The sequence below is a fragment of the Musca vetustissima genome, unplaced genomic scaffold (genome assembly GCF_032173495.1).
Source record: "Musca vetustissima isolate MV318-11 ecotype Yass unplaced genomic scaffold, APGP_CSIRO_Mvet_v1 utg4637, whole genome shotgun sequence".
Lineage (NCBI taxonomy): Eukaryota > Metazoa > Arthropoda > Insecta > Diptera > Muscidae > Musca > Musca vetustissima.
The window spans coordinates 48,821-72,361 of record NW_026888235.1 but is presented as its reverse complement, the minus strand read 5'-3'; the positions used below and the strand labels follow the sequence as shown (position 1 = coordinate 72,361).

Sequence of the window (23,541 nt, the reverse complement as noted above, 5' to 3'; positions counted from 1 at the left end):
ACATTTATGTGTACTAAGTGGTACTAAATATGGTGCAATTGGAATTTTGTGAGAACCAATAGAGCTACAATTCAGAAATTTGGAATTATGATTCCTGTTGGGGTGTAAGATTGAGACATGTTGGTGGTTTTGGAAATTTGTACTTGTACTGTGTACGAAAAGTACTAAATCAAGGAAAAGTTGGAATCCTGAAATTTGGAAAGAAAATAACTGCTGAAGTTTTGAATTGGGGTATGGATGTAGTTTTGGAAATTTTTGCTTATGGATACTAAATGCTACTAACGTTGATACAATTTGGATATAGGTGATTTAGGTATGTGGGAAGTTTTGGAAATTCGATCTTATGATTGTTAATGTAGGAGTCATAGAAATTTATATTAATTTGTACTAACTGATACTAAATTTCGATTTGGGTGAAGTAAGTATTACATGGGTACAAGGGGTAATAATGATACCAAATTTAGTTCTGTTGCAGTTAGAATTGGTGTGTAGTGTTGAGATATGGAGATAGTTTTGAAAATGTTTAATATAAGAGAATATAGGTATTAAATGGTACTAAAAGTTTAATTATGGTCGGAATTATATGGGGGCTACCCTGACGCTTAATACAATATGTATTCCAAATAACAGCTAATTCGGTGGAAAAACGTGTCCAAAATCCCTAAAATACTGGGCGTACCGTTATATGGGGGCCACCCTGAAATTTGTGACAATATTAAGTAGAGCTCAGAACTGCAAAGTGTCCACAATCCCCAATGGAAAACGTGTCCACAATCCCCAAAATACCGAATTCTGGGGGCTACCATAAAACTTGGGTCAATAATAATTTTTGGTACAAATATGTGTTATTCATTGATACAGGCCACAGTTATGGACCAATCTTCATGAAATTTTGCATGTAGGATGGGTTCTGGCCAATGAAGACCCCTATTCTTTTTTGGAAAAGATCGGTTAATATTTAGGGGATGAAATGGACCAAAAACTTCTTTTTCGTTTTTTTTGGTCGCTCCAGAGGCCGCAATTATGGCCCAAACACCTCGAATTTTTGCATGGAGAAGGGGATCGGGCCAAAGAATAAGTAATTTTAGCGGGTCAAATGGACCCTGACTTTTGTGTGAAAAATTACAACATTTTTATACTATGCCGTATATATTTGCCCCTGAAGGTCCTAGATCCGAGGAGTTGATAGTATGTTCAAGAGGAGTGGTTGACCTTTAAATTGATACCAATTATATGGTCGTATGTATTCGGATGTGGGAGTTACACATAAATATTTACGGGTGCTTAGGTATTGTTATATATTTAGTAACCCATTACCACACTAGAGGGCGGAATTATAGCGCTGATTGCTTTGAAATTTTCCATGAGATTCCAGTTATGGTGAAGGACAACGCCTTTAATTTTCGGCGATGATAACATAATCATTTTGGGATGAAATGGAACGAAAACTTAATTTTTTGTGTTTTTTTTTCGAGTCGATCTATAGGCCACCATTGAAAGCCGAACATCACAACACAACCCACGGAGAAGGGAATATGGACAAGTAATTAGAAGGACTGAATATTGGTAATATTTTTTAAAAAATCTATGCCTTGAGAACATATGTTTTTCAAAATGGACATTGAAAAAATATTTTTTAAGAAATCCACGCCTTGAGAACATATTATTTTAAAAATGGTCATTGAATTTATTTTTTTTTTTTAAATGCACGCCTTGAAAAAATATTGCTTTAAAAATGGTAATTGAAAAAATATTATTTAAAAACTTCACGTTTTAAAAGTAATATTCTTTAAAAAAATGGTCATTGAAAAATATTTTTTTTAATTCACGCGTTGAAAAAAATATTCTTTTAAAAAATGGTCATTGAAAAAATATTCTTTTAAAAAATAGTCATTGATAAAAAATATATATTTTTTTTTAAATTCACGCCTTGAAAAAATATTCTTTTAAAAAATGGAATAAGAATATTCTTTAAAAAATCCACGACATGAAAAAAAAAATTCTTTTAAAAAATGGATATTGAAAAATCCACGCCTTGAAAAAATATTCTTTTCAAAAGTGGTCATTGAAAAAATATTCTTTTAAAAATGGATATTGAAAAATCCACGCCTTGAAAAAATATTCTTTTAAAAAATGGATATTGAAAAATCCACGCCTTGAAAAAATATTCTTTTCAAAAATGGTCATTGAAAAAATATTCTTTAAAAAATCCACGCCTTGAAAAAAAATCTTTAAAAAACCTTGACAAAATATGCTTTAAAAATGGTCATTGATAAATGTACGCCTTAAAAAATATTCTTTGAATTAATGAAAAAAAAAAAATTAAAAAATCCACGCCTTGAAAAAATATTTTTTTAAAACACGAACATTTATAAAATATTCTGTAAAAATTACACTCCTTGAAAACATTATTTTGAAAAAGGGTAATTTAAAAAATATTCTTAAAAATATCAACGCCTTGAAAAAAATATTTTTTTTTAAAACATGATCATTGAAAAAATATTCTTTAAAAAATCCACGCCTTGAAAAAATGTTCTTTTAATAAAAGGTCATTGAAAAAATATTCTTAAAAAATCCACGCCGTACATTAATCGCCTTTGAAAAAATATTCTCCAAACGTTTTAGAGGTAGTAGCAACTTATTTTCAAACACCCCTCAATGATTACCATTCTTTAATAACTCAATATGTGCACAGTATAGAAATCAAGTCCATTACTTGAAGTATTGTTATCCTTTTTACAACAACAACATATCCTACAATATCGACCTCCAACGAATAAAATAACTACCGTCCGTTAGTTATGCATTTTATGAACCACATTTATTTGAATGCATCAGATCAAACAAATACATGTTCGATACAACAGCCGGCTGTCATAAAACATGTTCGACGCAACCACATTGCATCGAACATAATACCAGATGACTAAAAACTAACAGGCACATCAACGAACCACAACAGTTCGACATTGTTCGTTCGCCAGTCAACAACGCTGAATGGGATTACGCGCACGTTTTGCTATACAACAACCACAACAAAAGCGGGAAATTTAAATGTTTATCGATCGATGTTTATAATAAAAAAATGCTATTGGAAAACAGTAAATTAATTAATAATTTTTAATAACAATCATTCAAGTAATTAAGTTCATCAGTCAATTGATCGTGGTGACGATTTTTAATGTTCGTTAATTTGAAATGCGTGTGCGGCAATTTAGATCTTTGAGCCCATCATTACATCCAAATAATAAATGACAATCTCACAAACTACCATTCCAACCTATCTACCAACCAAGCGACTACTACTGCTTGGTTAAGTGATCTGTTTGATGTAAATAATCTGATGCCGATATCTGGCTGGCTGGCTCTTTTGTCGGCATTTGTTTTTTTGTAATGAAATCAATCTGAAAGTGTGCATTACCTCAGACCGAACTGCACTCGTCTCTAATCGAATTGACGTTGATCACTTAGATGATCAAAAGAAAAGTGTTTTTCATTTTGGGGATTTATGTGCACACCAAATGAAAAAATAAAGTTCCATCCTCAAGCCAACAACATCAAAAACAGATGATATAAACAAAACTAATAAAAACAACAACAAGAACAACTATATGAACGCAAAGAGAAACATCAAACGAAATCTTTTGATGTTGCCAATGAACTAACCCCCGATGATGATCGTTGAGATTCTGGTCCCTGGAAATACATCAAAGCAAAGAGTTATGCCTTAGTGTGACCGGTATTTAAGGCAGACGAAAGAAAAGTGGGGAATAAGAAACTTGTATACAACAATAAAAACAAAAATCCATAAAGGAAATATAAGTGCCGGGAGCAGTGAGTGCTGTGGTGGCATAGCCAAACAAATTAAATGCCAAGTAGTTCAAAGTGAAATCGTTTTTTTTTCTTCTTCTTCGTTTTGTTTATTTATGAAATTAAAGAAGATCTGAGAATATACCGATCTGTGGATATCTACATGTGAGAACAAAAAACAACAATTATATCGGTTTGTGTTTACTTAAAAAATTATTAGCCAAAAAAGCAATAATAACAACAACCACAACAACAACAAAATAATAATCACATAAAAATAACAAATTAAGCCTTTACAAAATGAAATGATGTGTGGAATATAATGTATAAAAATAATTTTTAAAAGGAAAATTAAGAAATTTATATTTTCAAACAAAAATAAGTTTCTAAAATTAAAAAAATATATAATAATCAACATTATTTACCAAAATGTCAAACTCCACAGTGAGGTTAATGGCCCTAGTTGGCGGGCTGTTATTACTACTAACCTCTGAAATTGTGGCTTCCAAACTTTCCTTACCCTTAACGGGTAGCAATCATCATCATCACCATAATCAGCTGACCTCTTCGACCATACACCTTACCCCCAATGGATTACAATGTCAACGTATAACGGTCTCAGCATGTCATGGTGTTGGCTATAATATGACAGCCTATCCGAATTTAGCCGGTCATACAAATCAAATGGAAGCTGAACTTAGGGTAAGTCGATTTATAAAATGTACAAGGAAACCATTTCAGTGGTGAGAACAAAAAAGTTCAGAAATCTTATAGGACTTGAAGCGTCATTCTGGTCTCAATTTGATATGTTGTGCAAAATTTTATGGCAAACTTTAGGAGTATAATGCAACATTTACCTAAAATCGGACGATCAATTACCTAAAATATGGGAGCTATATCTAAATCCAAACTGATTTTCACGGAACTTAGCGTCATTCTGGTCTCAATTTGATATGTTGTGCAAAATTTTATGGCAAACTTTAGGAGTATAATGTAACATTTACCTAAAATCGGACGAAGATATATATGGGAGCTATATCTAAATCTGAACCGATTTTAACGAAACTTGGCAAACATCATTCTAGACCTTATTCATTACTATGTGCCAAATTTCTTGCAAGTCAAAAGATTTCCAAGGACTTTAGTGGATTATTTTATCTAACCATTTTCTCAAAACTTTTCACACATCATTCTAGACTTAATTCAGTACACTATGCCAAAATTCGTGCAAATCATTTCCATATGGATTATTTACCAAAAATCGGGCGAAGCTATATATGGGGGCTATATCTACATCTGAACCGATTTTCACGAAACTTTGCACATATCATTCTAGACTTAATTTAGTACGTTGTGCCAAATTTCGTGCAAATCGAAAGATACATAGAGACTTTGGTGCACCATTTACCTTAAATCGGACGAAGATATATATGGAAGCTATATCTAAATCTGAACCGATTTTCGCGAAACTTTGCACACATCATTCGTGACCTTATTCATTACGCTGTGCCAAATTTCGTGCAAATCGAATAATATATAGGGACTTTGGTGCACCATTTACATTAAATCGGACGAAGATATATATGGGAGGTATATCTAAATCTGAACCGATTTTTCCCAATTTCAATAAGGTTCGTCCTTGGGCCAAACAAATGAGCTGTGCCAAATTTCATCCAATTCGGATCATAAATGCCACCTGTACTTTGTTTACAATTTAACATGAACAGACAGACAGACGGACGGACATGCATAAATCGGCTTAGAAAGTGACTCTATGCATATTCTCAAAAGGAACCCTGTGTCTATCTTCCTGTTTCCTTTTTGCCTGTTACAAACATATGCACAAAGACATAATACCCTGTACCACAGTGTGGTGAAGGGTATAAAAATTGGAGCACATTTCATTTTCGACGAGAAGACCAAGAATACCCCGATAGTGAGATTCCTAGCAGTAGTTTACCCTATAAACGACCCTCTATCTGCAGAATACATCTGGACGGTATTTGTGTATATAGGAGGGCACTAGACCACAAGGCAAATACCACCCTTTGTACGCATTTACGATACCTATTGAGTGTATTCTTCCTATATGAGAAGAAATAGAGAAGATATTATTTCTATGCAAGGCATTCAGAAGGAGATCCAGGTCTGGCACCTCCAGAAGAAATTTTTGAAATTTCACCATTGATGGCCTCTAGAAGGTCTTACATATAGCCGAACTCGCAATAGAGTCTCGAATAATTTGCTAAAAAATACAATTTTCTATGGTAGATCTCAGTATTTTATCAGTTTAAGTTTTTTCTATTTTTAAAAAACCTCTTCGACTCTGTAGAACACCTCTTGGAGGTCACTTGACCTCTACAATATCCCCTAGATTTAAAAAGGAGGTTGAAGTTCTTATATTAAAAAAGGAACAGCAGAATATCCTTTATTTATTGAAGACCTCTATGCAGCTCTCATAAGAACCTCCAATAAATTTATGAATTTTTTTCTATGTAATCTCTAAATTAAGCGTTAGGAAATGATCTCATTTTTGGTTGCTGGCCACCACAGCTAATGTATCCGGAAAAAATTCAGAACCAAAAAAAATATTTATGAGAAAGAGAAATGGTTATTTAACACGCATGCGTGAACGCATTTTTTTGTTAAGAGCTAACAAAAAAAGGGGAAGTGTATTTTAACAGCTGTCAACAGTGGTGGCCAAAAGTAGTGCTAAGTGCTAAATCGTACAGCAATTTTTTGTAGTTATTTATATACCTAGCACCACAAGTTGAAGTGTATATTAAATTTATTGGCAACACCTCGAACTATTCACCAGGGATCTCTGGTGAATAGTTCGAGGATTAAATTATATTCTTGATCTGAATATATCAGTTTTTGAAGGTGCCACAATCAGAGGTCTTTTGAAGGCCTGAAATCAAAAATGTGCTTTGAAGTTTTACATATGCTTTGTTTCTGCTCTGGGTATTGAAAATTGTATTCTTCGGTCCATGTAAATATATCATAAAGGTATTTTGAGGGTCAGAGGCACATTTTCCAAACAAAAGTGTTGTAATTAGGCATTTTGCTTTCTTAGAGAATTGCATTTTAGCACATAAGAAATATATAAGTCGTTTAGTTGAAAGTGGTTTAAGTCAATTTTTTCTTCATTTTGTTAAGATTTGTTTTTAAAATATTGTTAAGTGGTATAAATTTTGTTAGTGGCTTTGTGTCCTTAAACATGATAGAAAACCAAAATATCTATCGGAACATAAAATGGACTTAAACAACATTAAAAATAAACGACTCATATATTAATATAGGTCATATTAGGGTTTCAGCTCTTTTGAAAGCATTACAATTTTCAATATCGGTCATACAGAGGTTCCGGGTTCTTTTGGGTTATTTGAAGGCCATACGACCATTTTACAACCACATAGAGAATGCCTTAAGACCATTTTACAACCAGGTAGAGGTACCTCATCGATTTGGAGTATTTTGGAGCTTTTAGGATTATTAGTGTATTTTGGTATTCCCATTTCCTGAAAGCAAAGAAAAACTTTTCCAGAGAAATTTTTCAGTACACATAAGTCATTGTTCTGACATAGCCCCCTCATAGAGGTTGCTCTAAATTAAGGGATGTCGAAATGAAGCGTCTGTAATTTGAGATTGAGAGAGGTTTCCTGACCTAATTTACTAACCTAAGTCTTTTCGGGGTAATTGATTAATTTGATCAAAATAAAATATAGTGCTATTTAATTAAACCCAACTGTATGGTGTTCAACAGAAAAAAAACACATCTCATCATTGAGCCAGCCACTCATCTTCCTATAATAAAGTGTCAGTTCAATTCACTGTTTATTTTTATGTTAGGTTTTTTTCTAAAACATATTTTTTGTACCGCATTTTGTTGTTGTTGCTTTTATTCATCGGCGAGTTCATCTATTTTATCCAGCCATCCATCCATCCAAATGTCCAAGCGAACGAACTAACATCGCATGTCTGTCTGCCCGTCTGTCCTCTTTCAAATGGCCAGCTTAGGAAAAAAGTGTTTGGCACAAATAATGCCATGGCATTGTTTATTACGCTTCTCTGGCATAGTAGAGTTTTTTTTCGCATTCATAGTTTCAATTTTTTTTTTTCATTTTGTAGATTCTCCGATGTTGGAGTTTTGAAAACGACCCGTGATGGTTGTTTTGCCAGTTTTCATATCAAAAGTGCGGCTTTTAATGTGAGTGAGTTTATTTCAAGTGGCCTCAAAAAACGAAAAAAAACCCAAGCGAAAAAAAACTATTTTTTTTCTTACTGATTTAGATCTCTTGTTCGGAGATAAGCTTTTGTGGTTCGTTTACTTTGCGCTACGACGCTATGTGGAATGGCAATAAAAATAATTCTTAGAAGTTACGTGTTTTGTGATGTTTATTACAAATTTTATACTTTGCTGAATATTTTTATTTCGGTTTCTTTTTTGTTTTTGTGTGAGTTTGGTTTATTTTGTCTTATTCTTCATCGTAGTCTATGATTACTTTTGATAGTTACACTATTTTGCATTTTATTTGTAAGTCCGCCTGAGCCTGTTTTTTATTGCTATTTTGCCTCTTATTAGAGTGTTACGCATCAGTAACATGCATTGTCTACGAAGAAGAAAGAAATTCAGAGGAGGTATTCTTAATATTGGACTTCTATGAAATGTAACTGCGACAAATCTCTACTTACAGAAGATCGAGAACAAATTTTGCCTATAGCTCCTAAATTTTCCGAAATCTTAGTTTCGATAAAATATAGGACCCCTATAACTTGCTCTGATAATACTCCTCGGCACACATATTTTTTGTTTATCGCATTTCTATAGCAACCCACCTACTTCCTCAAAACCATAACTATAATTTGTTTTTATTCTAATAATTCCACCCTCTTTCACGGTCATGTAATATCAACCCCTATCATATTTTCTTTTGTATGCAAAACAATTCCCTAATTATTTAATCTTTGTAAACTGGGAAGGTTCACTAAACTTTCCCGGGAAGGGAAATGCCCTTTTTGCTTTCATCAAAAAGAAAATATGAGGGGTCTCTATTATTCGTTTCTTTTTTTGTAATTTGCTTAAAGATAATATGAAGAGGGAGCTATGAGAACATCATCGATATGATAAACAAACAACTACAATGTGAAGTGGAAAATACAAAAACAACAACAACAACAGCAGCATGAACAAGAATTGTTTAAGTATTTTTTAATTATGAAAATGCAAACAACACACTACATCACATTACTGATAACAGTACTGATGATATTACAATGACAACTTCACTTCGCAAGATCCAGTTCCCTAATGGAGGGAGCCATGGAATGTCTTCTTGTAAATATAGTTATCTTGGAATTGGTGCCAAAAATCAACAGCAGCAGCAACAACCCGACATTTAATTGATTTTCAATGTAAAGACGACAATTTGTTTGCATGGCATGTTTTCTTTGCGATAAGGAAAACACAGGAATGAGAAGGTGGATTGTTAAAGATGTGGGCTCCACTGTACGTTTCAATAAAAAAAAACAAAGTTTCCCCCCTTATAGATTTTCAAGAAAATGTTTACTTTCTTCTGACGTTGCAAATATGTAGGCTCCACTGTACGTTTCAATAAAAAAACTAGTAAGGAAAGTAGTAGTCGGACGGGGCCGACTATATGATACCCTTCACCACTATGGGTATATTAAACAGATGCATCCTAACAGAAGGGTCATTAACATGACCTTTATCTAACTGTGAACCGACTTAGATCAATCCATAAACATGCCCATATATGTCCATATATGGACTATATCTGAACTCCTACAGAACGCAATTACGCCATTCTATGCTAAATTTTATACGTTGCTAAAAATTGAATGTCAATATTACAAACATGAGGAGTTTGGTGCACCATTTACATAAAATCAAGTGTAAATAAATATGGAAGCTATATCTAAATCTGAACCGATTTTGAAGAAATTTTACACACATCTTTCCAGCCTCAATTCAGTGCCAAATTTCGTGAGAATCGAAAGATATATAGAGACTCTTGTGAACCATTTACATTAAATCGGACGAAAATATATGTGGGGGCTATATCAAAATCTGAACCGATTTTTTCCAATTTCAATAGGGCCATATAAATGAGATGTGCCAAATTTCATCCAATTCGGATAATAAATGCGACCTGTACTTTGTTTAAAATTTAACATGGACATACGGACGGACATGCATAAATCGACTTAGAAGCTATATCTAAATCTGAACCGATTTTCAGGAAACTTAATACACGTCATTCTAGACCTAATCCGTTTCGCTGTGCCAAATTACGGGCAAATCAAAAACAAAAAAAAAAAAAATATATATATATATATATATATATAAGGACTTCGGTGCACCACTTACCTTAATTCGGACGAAAATATATATGGGAGCTATAAATAAATCTGGACCGATTTTCAGGAAACTTGACACACATCATTCTAGACCTAATTCATTACGCTATGCCAAATTTCATGCAAATCGAAAGATATATAGGGACTTTGGTACACCATTTACCTTAAATCGGACGAAAATATATATGGGAGATATATCTAAATCTGAACCGATTTTCAGGAAACTTTACTCATATCATTCTAGACCTAATTCATTACGCTATGCCAAATTTCGTGCAAATCAAAATATATATATGGACTTTTGTGCAACATTTACCTTAAATCTAACCAATATATATATGGGAGCTATATCTAAATCTGAACCTATTTTCAGGAAACTTTACACATATCATTCTAGACCTAATTCATTACGCTATGCCAAATTTCGTGCAAATTAATAGATATATAGGGACATTGGTGCAACATTTACCTTTAATCGGACGTAAATATGTATGAGAGCTATATCTAAATCTGAACCGATTTTTTCCAAATTTCAATAGGGTTAGTCCTTGGGCCAAATAAGTGACCTATGCCAAATTTCATCCAAATCGGATCATAAATGCGACCTGTACTTTGTTCACAAAAATACATGGACGGACAGACGGGCGGACGGACAAGCGTAAATCGACTCAGAAAGTGATTCTATGCATATTCTCAAAATGAACCATGGGTTTATCTCGTTTCCTTTTGCCTGTTACAAACATATGCACAAAGACATAATACCCTGTACCACAGTGTGGTACAGGGTATTATATTTTCGCAAATTTTCGGTTATCCTAAATTATCTAAACTCTGTGCCTTCATACGATTTTAAGAGCACAATTTTTATTTTTATTGCGACAAAATTTTTTTTGACACTGAAAGGGTTAATTAATTTAGGTTCTGATGGTATACCTCTTTACTAACTTTTAGAATAGAAAATAGAAAGGATAGATGACCCCCTGAGGGTCTACTATACAATAAATGACCCATGGCGGAATATAAGGTCTTCTTAGGGAATATTAAATAGAATACCGCATTAGTAACTTCTATAGAAAATAATATTTTATTATCGACTTCTAAGTATAGACTATCCTATTAGGCACTTCAAGGCAAAGCATGACCATCTTTGAGTAGTCCAGAGAATATAAGACCCAGGGACTTTTATCCAATGGAAGGTCTGTTGGGGAGTCCTATAACATAGAAAATATAAAAAAATGTATTTTAGCGTCTTCTACAGCACATTAGACCCTTTTGGGGACTTATATTTTGTGCAGAAGTTCTTCAAATATGCATTCAAGGGTTAACAAGCCTTCTTGGTTACTATAACATAATAGTCTTCTACATGATAGAATACCTCTGGAAGGAAACAAAAGTTATTTGAACATCGTCGAGCCTTAGAGTCAATTCGGTTCAAAATCTCTTGCCATATCGATAGTTTTTGGTAGAGAGATTTTTTGAGAATCAAATATCTATATTAGAACATCGTAGTATAGAATACCTACTGAAGGTCTTGTATGTATTAAAAACCTACCGAATAGAGGACCCTATAGAAGATTTTGCATTGGAACGAGAACTACATAAGGTCTTCCTTCTATGCATGGAAAAAGTAAAAAATAAAATTGTTGATTGTACCGCAAAATAAAAAATAGAATTATCAAACCAATTAATACCTCCCATCAGGCCCATTTCAAGTGGTTTTATTTATAAAAAAAATCAATGAAACGCCAAGCTTATCATTTGGAGAAAATCAAAGAACTAAAAAAAGAATATTTTGTTTTTGTTGTTGTAATTTTTAATTTGTTTATTTTCGTTGGGGTGATAAAATAAAATTATGATTATTTCATTACTATGATTATTATTTAATTTTTTCTTATCTCAAGGCGGTCTCTCTTTTGTGTTTCTTTTTTTTTGCTTTTTTTGTAATGTTAGACTATGACAAAGTTGGGCGCTTACCAACCAACCAACTAACTAACGCACATACAAACGATCGTGGGGTTTGTCCGTCTGTCTGTCAATTGGTTCGATATTGTTGGTAACGTGTTGTTTAGGCCAAGATATGCCAACCAACCAAACAGTTGAACGTAAAAAAAGATTGATGATGATGATGACGGCGACCATGGTGCGAGCTGATTTTTTCAAATTCTCTTGGGCCTACACACCACAACATTAGTTGGGCCTGTGTATGACTAAAGGTGTTTTCTTCCCTTTTGAAATCAGAAATACCGAAAAAAACTATTCTCCTTCTTCTACACTTATCAGTTGACCAACAAATTTCATTTTCAATTCGTTTCGTTGTTGTTGTGGTTTTTTTGTTACCCATTGAAATTTGATTGTCATTAATTTTCAAGGGATTATGATTTATCATTTAATGCTTTAATATCTATTCTTCTTCTTTTTTTGGAGGGTGGAGGTTCGAAAGATTTACGAAATATTTAGGTGTTATTTGTTGCCCATGGTGATTGTACGTGTGTGTGTGTAGTTGGCGGTTTGTTGTTGTTCGCTCTTTTTTTGGAAAAAAGTAAATTTTCATAATTTTTTCACACTTTATGGTTTAATGTAATTATGGACAGTTTACCAGGGGCTTAGAGCATTTTTTTTTTATTTCTTGGAAAAAAATTTGAAATTGTGATTTGTGTAAAAATATTCATGCATGAAGAAGTAGCATACATCATATGTAGAAGGGGTTATATATGCCAAAGTACACTCAAAGAAAAAAATGTCTGTGTATATTAGGAGAAGCCCTAGATTGACTTTGGAATTCATTCAATTTTTGTAATATTGCGAACACGGCACGAAATTATGAAGAATCGGTATGAAAGAAATGTTCTTGTTTAGAATAATATTCTCTATACAAAATATGTATTTGAAAGGTTATACAATGGATCTAATTTTTGATTAAAATACCTCTGAAAGATCTTGAACAAACCACTGGAAGGTTCTTTTATACCATATACTACTTCTGGAAGGTCTTCTTTTGGGTTAGACGACCTCTTGACGGGTTTATATTGATCTAAGAGGGGTCTAGTGGTAGTGATGGCCTCTGGAGAATCTTCCTTAGGATGAACGGTTTTCTACAGATGTCTTCCATAGACCTATGGAAGACATTCTATAAGTCTTGGAAAATTTCCATATTCTTCTAGATTTCTGAAACAAGGAAGACATCTGAAAAAATATTGCCTATGGGAGATCTTTTATAAAATAGAAACTTCGGGAAGGTCTTCCAATGATAGATTTTTCTTAAAAACGTTCCAGAGATCTTAATGTGTTCTTTAAAGGATCTCATATAGCGGTGAAGACATCTGGGGTGTTATTTATAGGATAAGATATCACTAGAATGTTTTAATAGGTCTTTATAGATTACCACGATAGGTATTTTATAGGGTTATGGGTGATAGACAACCTTGGACAGAACTCTTTAACGTCTCTATAAGATACATGATGGTCTCTGAAAGGATTTTTGTATATCATAGAAGTTCCCGTAAATGTTCTTATATACCAAATAAGCCCTTTATAGGGTCTTATGTAGGATAGAAACCCCTTAGACCTCCATAGGACACAAGTCGCCTGCAATGACTTATAATATAAGATACCAATTTTCAACATTACAGAATACCTATAAGAATACTGCTAAATCTTCCCCTAGAAGTTCTTACATATTTTAGAAAACGTCTGGAGGTCCTTCTGAAGTCGTTTGAAGATTATTCTCTAGGTTAGAGGAGTTTTGAATGTTCTTATATATGATGTTCGGGATAATCTCATATATGAAAAAAGTCGTTTTTGGGGGGTCTTTCATAGGAGAGAAGGTCTCGGGCACATAGAACAATTTGTCTACATTATAGAAGACCTTTAGTAGGACTGGGGGATCTCCTATAGGACAAAGGTCTCCTGTCCCATATAAGCTCATGGAAGGTTTTTTATAGGACAAGAGACCTGTGGAAGTTATTACACATTTTAGAAAACCTCTAAAGGGCCTTCTGAAGTCGTCTGGAGGTCGTCTTGGAAGGTTTGAAATAGGATATGGGACTTCTGAAAAATCTTCTATACGATAGAAGACCTCAGAATGGTATTTTATAGGGTAAAAAAATAGTCGCTGAAAATTTATCTATAGAATACCTCAATCTCCTCTGGAAGCACTTCTCTATTGGAAACTCGCTTCAATAGAAGAAGATCCTTTTTGGGATCAAATATCTGCGAAGAACCTTTGTTTTTATGGGGTCTTCAGAAATAATATGCGCTAAAAGGGACTTCAATAAAAAGTTTCTTAGATGCACATTCAAGAGGTATAAAGCCTCCAGAGCGATTTAAGCTTGCCCCTAAAAGGATTTATAAAGAATAAATGACCCACTGATCGACTTTTATATTAATTTGGAAAAATATATGAAATATATTATTGGGGATTATTAGGCAATACAAGACTCTCGTAGGGTCCTCTGTAGAATCTAAGGCTCAGAGAAAGAAGGCTAGCTCAGGAATTTGCATCAAATAGAATTCCACTTTGGGACTTTTATTTTCTATAGGAAGTCTGAGGGCGCATGAGGAACTTTAGAACATTACTAAGACTCATAAAAATAAGGAAAGCTCAGGGAATTCCTTCGAATAGAATTGCACATAGAGACTTCTATTTCCTATAGAAGTTGCACAGATTTTTTTAAGGGATAGGAAGCCCTCAGAGCGCTGGAGGAACTTTTAGAATAAAGGAACCCCTTAAATACTAGAAGAGGTAAATGAACCCCCTGAGGGATTCCTATACAATAAAGGGTCCCTTGAAAGAACTAAAAACAGTCTGAAATAGCTCGTCCTAGACCTCCTTAGGAACTATTTTAGTAACTTCTATAGAAAATAACTTCTCTAGATCATATTAGTCACTTCGAGGCAAAGCAAGACAATCTTTGGGCACTCTAGAGAAAATAAGACCCTATAAGACTCACTCAAGGTCATTGGGGAGTCCTATAGAATAAATGACCATTTTGAATGCTTTTATAGAAAATAGAAAAAAAAATATTTAAGGATTTCAGCAGTACATTAGACCCTGTTGGAGACTTATATTTCCGAAAGAATGTCCTCAAATATTTATTTAAGAAATAGGAAGAGTTCGAAGTGATTTTCGTAAAATAATGATGTTGAAATTTTCATAGAATACATGACTTGAAGGTACTGCTTTAGAATATCTTTGAAGCGCCTTCCAATGGACAATTTTAATATGGTCTTTCGTTTGAAGAAAAAAAAAATAAATCTGCCAAAAATGAGCATCTTTGGAGGATGTTTTTATTTTGGTCATGCCCTGCTCCCTTCGCGCCCATTTTGAGTCTTGCAACAAATACCTTCCTTTTGCGACATACATATTTATGTTAATGTTTCGATTCATTCACGTTTTGGGTTCCGTTGTTGTTCGTCATGGCCGTTGGTTTACTTTTTGTTTTCGAGACACTTTGTCGTGAAAGAAAAAAGTCCATTAACACCTTTTCTACACTTCGTCTCGTTTGTTTTTTTCTTCTTTTTGTGGACATCACACTCTCATCATCATCATCATCAGCATTATCAGCAGTGTGAGCAACTGTTAAACCGCTGTCGATGCCATTGAATGAGTGAGCATTCGTTACACAATGGGTGCACAATCTGGACGCTCAGCAGGAGCTCTATTTAGTTGTTGTATAACATTTTTGGACAACAAAAAACATAAAAGGTTTTGGAGTTTCGGCAGAGTTTTGAAGAAGAAAAAAAAACTACCTTCTGTTTTCTTCAGCCTTTTATTATGAAATTTCGAAAATCAATGGTTTCTTATGATTCTAAATATTGCCGGGGGATTGTCAAAAAATGAGGTAACAACAACAACTATAACAAAAGCAAAACATGTTTTTCCTCTTTTGTTGTTCGCTGTATTCCGTATTTCCATTATAAGTCGGTTGTGTTCTGGTTCCACCAAAAAATAAAACCCCAAGAAAATATTCTTTAAGCCTTCCAACTGTGGCTGATGCATATTTTGCATTTTACTTAATATTCTTGTTGTTACTGTTGTTGTTTTCGATTTTTACTACCGTCTGTTGTTGTCTACCCAAAATATGGGTCTTTGCCGTGTACCCAATGCCTGGCTTGGCTTCTTTAAAAGGCTTTGCATCTGAACTGACATGACTTCGTTTCAGTTTTTGTTTTGGAGTTTTTATGCTTTTATGTCATAAAAAAACAGTGTTGTTGCTGCAGCTTATTTGGACCTTAATATGTGTTGTTGTTGCCGATGCTGCCATAAAACTGCATTTTAGGAATACCCCCCTTTTTTGCTTTGTCGGAATATACAATTTTCTCTTCTTTCTTGGTTGGTATTCATATTAGACTACAAAAGCCATTAATTTTTTTTTTGTTCAAAGTCGATGTCGAACTCTGGAGGCTGTTACTTACCACCGTCTCAAGAAGAAGAAGAAGCAGAAACGTCTGTCTGACAGACGTTATTTTGTTTAGGCTTCATTTATGTGTTCTTTTCATTTTCTTTCTTTTATATTTTTTTTGGTTATTGGTGTTAACGCCTTTTATTTCACTTTATCTTTTCCCTTTTATGCCTTTCTGGGGTCGTCCAAAAGTTTTATGTTGTCAATGGCGGCAGAGACGGCGTCTAAGACCCGACACATTAAGCGAATCATGAAAAAAAAATATTGTGAGTAACCCGAAGCGGTCATAGGTTTGAAATAGGAATGTCGATTCAGGAATTTCATTGATTGGGGATTTATTTCGGGGAAGTGTGGACCAACAGATGTTTGGAATTTTTAACGAAAATTTTTTAGGACCACCACAAGGCGTGGATTTTTTTAAGAATATTTTTTCAAGGACCACCACAAGGCGTGGATGTTTTAAACAATATTTTTTCAGGGACCACCACAAGGCGTGGATTTTTTAAAGAATATTTGCAAGGACCACCACAAGGCGTGGATTTTTTAAAGAATATTTTTTCAAAGGCCACCACAAGTCCAGGATTTTTTAATGAATATTTTTTCAAAGGCCACCACAAGTCCTGGATTTTTTAAAAATATATTTTAAGGACCACCACAATCCTGCATTTTTTAAAGAATATTTTTTCAAAGGCCACCACAAGTCCTGGAATATTTTTGCAAGGACCACCACAAGGCGTGGATTTTTTAAAGAATATTTTTTCAAGGACCACCACAAGGCGTGGATTTTTTAAAGAATATTTTTCAAGGACCACCACAAGGCGTGGATTTTTTAAAGAATATTTTTTCAAGGACCACCACCATTACAAGGCGTGGATTTTTTATAGAATATTTTTTCAAGGACCACCACAAGGCGTGGATTTTTTAAAGAATATTTTTTCAAGGACCACCACAAGGCGTGGATTTTTTAAAGAATATTTTTTCAAGGACCACCACAAGGCGTGGATTTTTTAAAGAATATTTTTTCAAGAATATTTTTTCAAGGACCACCACAAGGCGTGGATTTTTTAAAGAATATTTTTTCAAGGACCACCACAAGGCGTGGATTTTTTAAAGAATATTTGTTCAAGGATCACCACAAGGCGTGGTTTTTTTAAAGAATATTTTTTAAGGACCACCACAAGGCGTGGTTTTTTTAAAGAATATTTTTTTGAAAGGCCACTACAAGTCCAGGATTTTTTAAATAATATTTTTTCAAAGGCCACCATAAGTCCTGGATTTTATAAAGAAGTCCTACACAACTATGATGTCAGGGTATTATAGCTTTGTGCAGCCCCAAAAGTTTGTAACGCCGCCAAATATTGGTCCTAGACCCACCTTTAAGTATACCGATCGTCATATCTCCTACACAACTATGTTGATACAGGCCACAGTTATGGACCAATATTCACGAAATTTTGCATGTAGGATGGGTTCTTGCCAATGAAGACCCCTATTGTTTTAGGAAAAGATCGGTTAATATTTAGGGATGAAATGGACCAAAAACTTTATTTTTGTCGGTATTTCTGGTCGCTCCAGACGCCGCACGGAGAAGGAAATCGGACCAAAGAATAAGTATGCCTGTTTTGATAAAGATCGGTCAATATTAAGCGGGTCAAATGGACCGTGAATTTTTGAAAAATTACAAAATTTGTATTCTATGGGGTATATATTTGCACCTGAAGGTCCTAGACCCGAGAAGTTGATAGTATGTTTAAGAGAAGTGGTTGACCTTTAAATTGATACTAATTATATTGTCGTATGTACTCGGATGCGGGACTTACACATAAATATTTACAGGTGCTTACGTATTCATATATTATTTAGTAACCCATTACCAGACTAGAGGGCGGAAATATAGCGCTGATCGCTGTGAAATTTTCCATGACGTTCAAGTTATGGTCACCGACAACGCCTATAATTTTCAGCGATGATCAGAAAATAATTTTGGGATGAAGTGGACCGAAAACTTATTTTTGGAGTTTTTTTTCGAGTCGATCTATAGGCCAAAATTGAAAGCCGAACATCACAACACAACCCACGGTGAAGGGAATCTGGACAAGTGATTAGAAGGGATGTACTGAATATTTGTAATATATGTTGACCTCAAATTGGGTGCAAATATCGCGAAATATTGCCCAAGCTCAGAATATAGAACCACAGAAAGTTATAGTTTCGTGGTCGGCCCCGTCCGACTATGTTGAAGTTCTTACCCCTGTGTTCCATCCTGAATATATATATATATATATGTAATTGGGAACACATTTTGGATGCATGCCTAGTATGGCGTGACTAGTTCGGCCGGGAAGATCTAAATGACCTTATTTTTTAAATATTAATAGTATTCCTCTGTTAATTCCTCAGTTCTCTTGCCCTGGCCAATACTTCGCAGTTCCGTTTGCTGTTTTTGGGCCTTTAATTCTCTTCAAGAAACGTATTTCTATCTATATACAACCAGTGAGCGGAACAGTATAGTCAGACGGGGCCGACCATACGATACCCTACACAACTACCACGAACTCTAGCTTTCTGAGGATGTTTATACTGAGTCTGAGTAATATTTCGTGATATTTGCCCCCTCTTGTCCGATTAAAGGTTAACAACACCTCTTCCTTACTTTTTTCGAATATTCAGTACTGTCCTTCTAATTACTTGTCCAGATTACCTTCACGGTGGGTGATTTTCGGATTATACTCTACTCGAAAACACACAAAAAATTATGTTTTCGGTCCATTTCATCCCAAAATATTAATCTGATCATCACCGAAAATTGTAGGCGTTGTTCTTGACCATAACTGGAACTTCATGAAAATTTTCAAAGCCATCGGCGCGATATTTCTCCCTCTAATGTGGTAATCGGTTACTAAATAATATCTGAATACATAAGCACCTGTAAATATTTGACTGTAACTCCCACATCTGAGTAGATACATCACTATATTTGGTATCAAATTAAAGGACAACCACTCCTCTTGGATATAAAATCAACTCCTGGGGTTTACATCCTCCAGGAGTAAATATATATACCATAGAATACAAATTTTCTCATTTTTCACACAAAAGTCAGGGTCCATTTGACCCGCTAAATATTGACCAATCTTTATCAAAACATGCATGCTTATTCTCTGGCCCGATCCCCTTCTCCATGCAAAAATTCGCGGTGTTTGGGCCATAATTGCGGCCTCTGGAGCGACCAGAAAAACCGACAAAAATTTAGTATTTGGTCCATTTCATCCCCTAAATATTAGCCAATCTTTACCAAAAACAATAAGGGTCTTCATTGGCCAGAACCCATCCTACGTGCAAAATTTCGTGAAGATTGGTCCATAACTGTGGCCTGTATCGTGTTTACAAATTATAATGGACAGACGGACGGACACACATGTCTAGATCGACTCAGCTAGTCGAGATATGACGATCGGTATACTTAAAGGTGGGTCTAGGAACAATATTTCGCGGCGTTACAAACATTTGGGGCTGCACAAAGCTATAATACCCTGACAACATAGTTGTGTAGGGTATAATAAAACACATTTTCTTATGAATTGCATTTTTAAGATCTCTCATTTTATGTTACCTTAATGATCTTTGATTATGGTTTATGGCGGGGGAATACACACCTCTCTACTCCGATGTGGTTATTTTGCTTCTTCTATTGTTGCGATGCCTTTGAGTTAATTGAGCTGTTGTTCAATTTTTATTTCGATTGTGTTTTTCGGTACTTCCTGGTAAAGGGTCTATGGCGAAGATGATGTTATCTTTTGAAAGAAAGTGTCTAATCATATTTTCGAAGAAAACTATTTATGAAGAGGAGAGTAATTACATGAACCACTTTTCAAAGTGGACCGGATTTAATTTGGCTTCCAGAACGGAACATTTGTGCAGCAGATTTCTGAAAAACTTTAAAGATTTTAATCAATGAATTTTGTAGTTATATTTGTGTGTGTTTTCAAAAAAAAAAAAAAAAAAAAAAAACTTTTCTAAGGGGAAAAAATCAGTGGACTTTTAATGTTCTGAAAACCATAGGGAAAGAATTGCGAAAGAATTTAAAATAGTCGTTCAGCAGATATATGTACTCTTGATTTTTTCTGTGCCTCTTGTAATTAACATGTAATTTTGTAAAAAAACGATTTCCATTAATTTTTTTTATTAATGATGTTGTTGGTAATTAACACCTTGCACCCAAGTGACAATAAACCTGAAAAACAAAAACAAACAGACAAACAACAACAACTGCGACAACACGTGAAAACAATTTCATTCGTAGATGAAAACAACGAAAAAATCCACACCCACCATTAAGCTGGCGGTGTCATGTAACGCACCGCATACCGCTGCCATAGATGTGTGACATTAAAAGAAAAATCTCAATTCTTTTTCCAAACCGAAAAGCAAACAATCTGTTGAATCAACAGACAAATGGACTGACTGATGGACAAACAGACAGACATACCAACCGACTTACTAAATAAGAAATATGACGAAGACAAAGATATCAAACGGCCAGAACGAACGGCAACAAAAAAGGCGAAAAAAAGACAGAGAAAACCCAAATAAACAATCAAACAAAACTGAGTAATAATGATCGCGCACACAAGTAACCCGATACAACATCATATAGTTACGATGAAATAACAACTATAACGGCTGCAGCAGATTGTTGTGAAGGCGTAGCGTAACGACAAAAGACCAAACCAAACCAAAAAAGCCGACAATGAATTCATACACCCACAAAAAATATATATGTTCCCCAAGGGTAGGAAATATAAGGGGTGCATTTTGTGGTGGATACTTTGGAAAATAGCCTCGAAACGTCCCCAAGGTCTTTAGATCTTAAATTGTTAAGTAAAAAGCAGTAAGGAAAGGACAAAAGTCGGTTGGAGTCCAAAATGTGATACCATACACAAGAGAAGTTCAAAAGCCATGTCGGTCTGTTACTTTGTTGTCATTACGACAGTGCTCGCAGTATTTAAGTTCAAATTGTTCACATACATTACTACTACTCTTGGGATGTTTGGCAGTGAAAACGGTATATATCGGTCCATTTTTGGGTAGACCTCATAGAATGAAATCGATAACCGATATTCGAAATTTGGAAGTTTTTTAACACATATTTCATCTTATTCAGCTGAAATGTAAAATTATGGGTTTCAAAATTATCCTACTAACAAGTAAAAACGATATTAAGTTATGTGATGAGGGCAACACAGAAAATATGTAAAATTAATGGGTAAAGAAGGACTGGAGGTCCTCTTCCTCCTATAGAAGCGCTGGGGTTCCTACAGAAGATCTGGAGGTCTTCTTCCTATAGAAAAACTGGAGTTCTTCTTCCTATAGAAGAACTGGAGGTATTCTTCCATAGAAAAACTATAGAAGATCTCGAGGTCTACTTCTTCCTATAGAAGATCTAGAGGTATTTTTCCCCACAGAAGATCTGGAGGCCTTCTCCTTCCACAGGAGATCTGGAGGTCTTCTTTTCCCACAGAAGGTCTGGAGGTTTTCTTTTTCCCACAGGAGACCTGGAGATCTTCTTCTTCCTAAAGAAGTGCTGGAGGTCTCCTTCTTCCTATAGGAAAGCTGGAAGTCTTATACCGAAAAATACGTGAGAAAAATATGATTAACTACCAGAGGGGCTAGCGTTTTATGGGACTATACCAAAATATTGACCATTTTGTCATTTTTAGTACAGAGATGTGAGAGTACCGTTATATGGTGATCAGACTTGGTTCAATGTTAATAATTTTTAGTAGGGCGATGTGATATACAAAAAGAAAATATAAAAACCAGTAAGGAAAGTAGTAAAGTCGGACTGGGCCGACTATATGATACCCTTCACCACTTTGGGTATATTCTGCATATGTATCCTAACAGACGTAGCGTGTTTGCTATATGTCTAAATCTGAACCGATTTCAGTAAAACTTCCCAGAGACTAATTTATATAAGTTCAGTACGTTGTGTCAATCGGCCTAGCAACATCATTCTAGACTTAATTCAGTACGCTATACCAAAATCCGTGCAAATCGAAAGATATATAGGGAATTTGGTGCACCAATTACATAAAATCGGACGAAAATTTATATGGGAGCTACGTCTAAATCTGAACCGATTTTCACGAAACTTTGCACACATCATTCTATACACAATTCAGTACGCTATGACAAATGTCGTGCAAATAGAATGATATTAAGGGACTTTGGTACACCATTTACCTTAAATCGGACGAAGATATATATGGGACCTATATCTTAATCTGAACTGATTTTCACGAACCTTTGCACACTTCGTTCTATACTTAATTCAGTATGCTATGCCGAATTTCGTGCAAATCGAAAGATATATTGCGACATTGGTGCACCATATATCTTAAATCGTACGAATCTATATATGGGAGCTATATTTAAATCTGAACCGATTTCCACGAAACTTAACACACATTATTCTAGACCTTATTCATTACGCTGTGCCAAATTTCGTGCAAATCGAAAGATATATAGGGACTTTAGTGGACTATTTACCTAAAATCGGGCGAAACTATATATGGGAGCTATATATAAATCTGGACCGATTTTCAGGAAACTTATCATACATCATTCTAGATCTAATTCATTACGCTGTGTCAAATTTCGTGCAAATCGAAAGATATATACGGACTTTGGTACATCATTTACATTAAATCGGACAAAAATATATATAGGAGCTATATCTAAATCTGAACCGATTTTTCCCAATTTCAATAGGGTTCGTCCTTGGGCCAAATAAGTGACCTATGCCTAATTTCATCCAAATCGGATCATAAATGCGACCTGTACTTTGTTCACAAAAATACATGGACGGACATGCGTAAATCGACTCAGAAAGTGATTCTATGCATATTCTCAACAGGAACCATGTGTCTATCTCGTTTTCTTTTGC

The 23,541-nt window shown here is 34.6% G+C and overlaps 1 protein-coding gene across 1 annotated transcript in view; it reads left to right on the top strand.

Annotated features, from left to right (window-relative positions):
- The first annotated feature begins 4,239 nt into the window (after window positions 1-4,239).
- LOC133336029 (frizzled-3) overlaps window positions 4,240-23,541 on the top strand; it is a 59,240-nt gene continuing 39,938 nt past the window's right edge. The window contains exon 1 of the mRNA XM_061544325.1: window positions 4,240-4,512. Within this exon, the coding sequence (XP_061400309.1) occupies window positions 4,240-4,512 (273 nt within the window). The remainder of the gene's footprint in view (window positions 4,513-23,541) is intronic.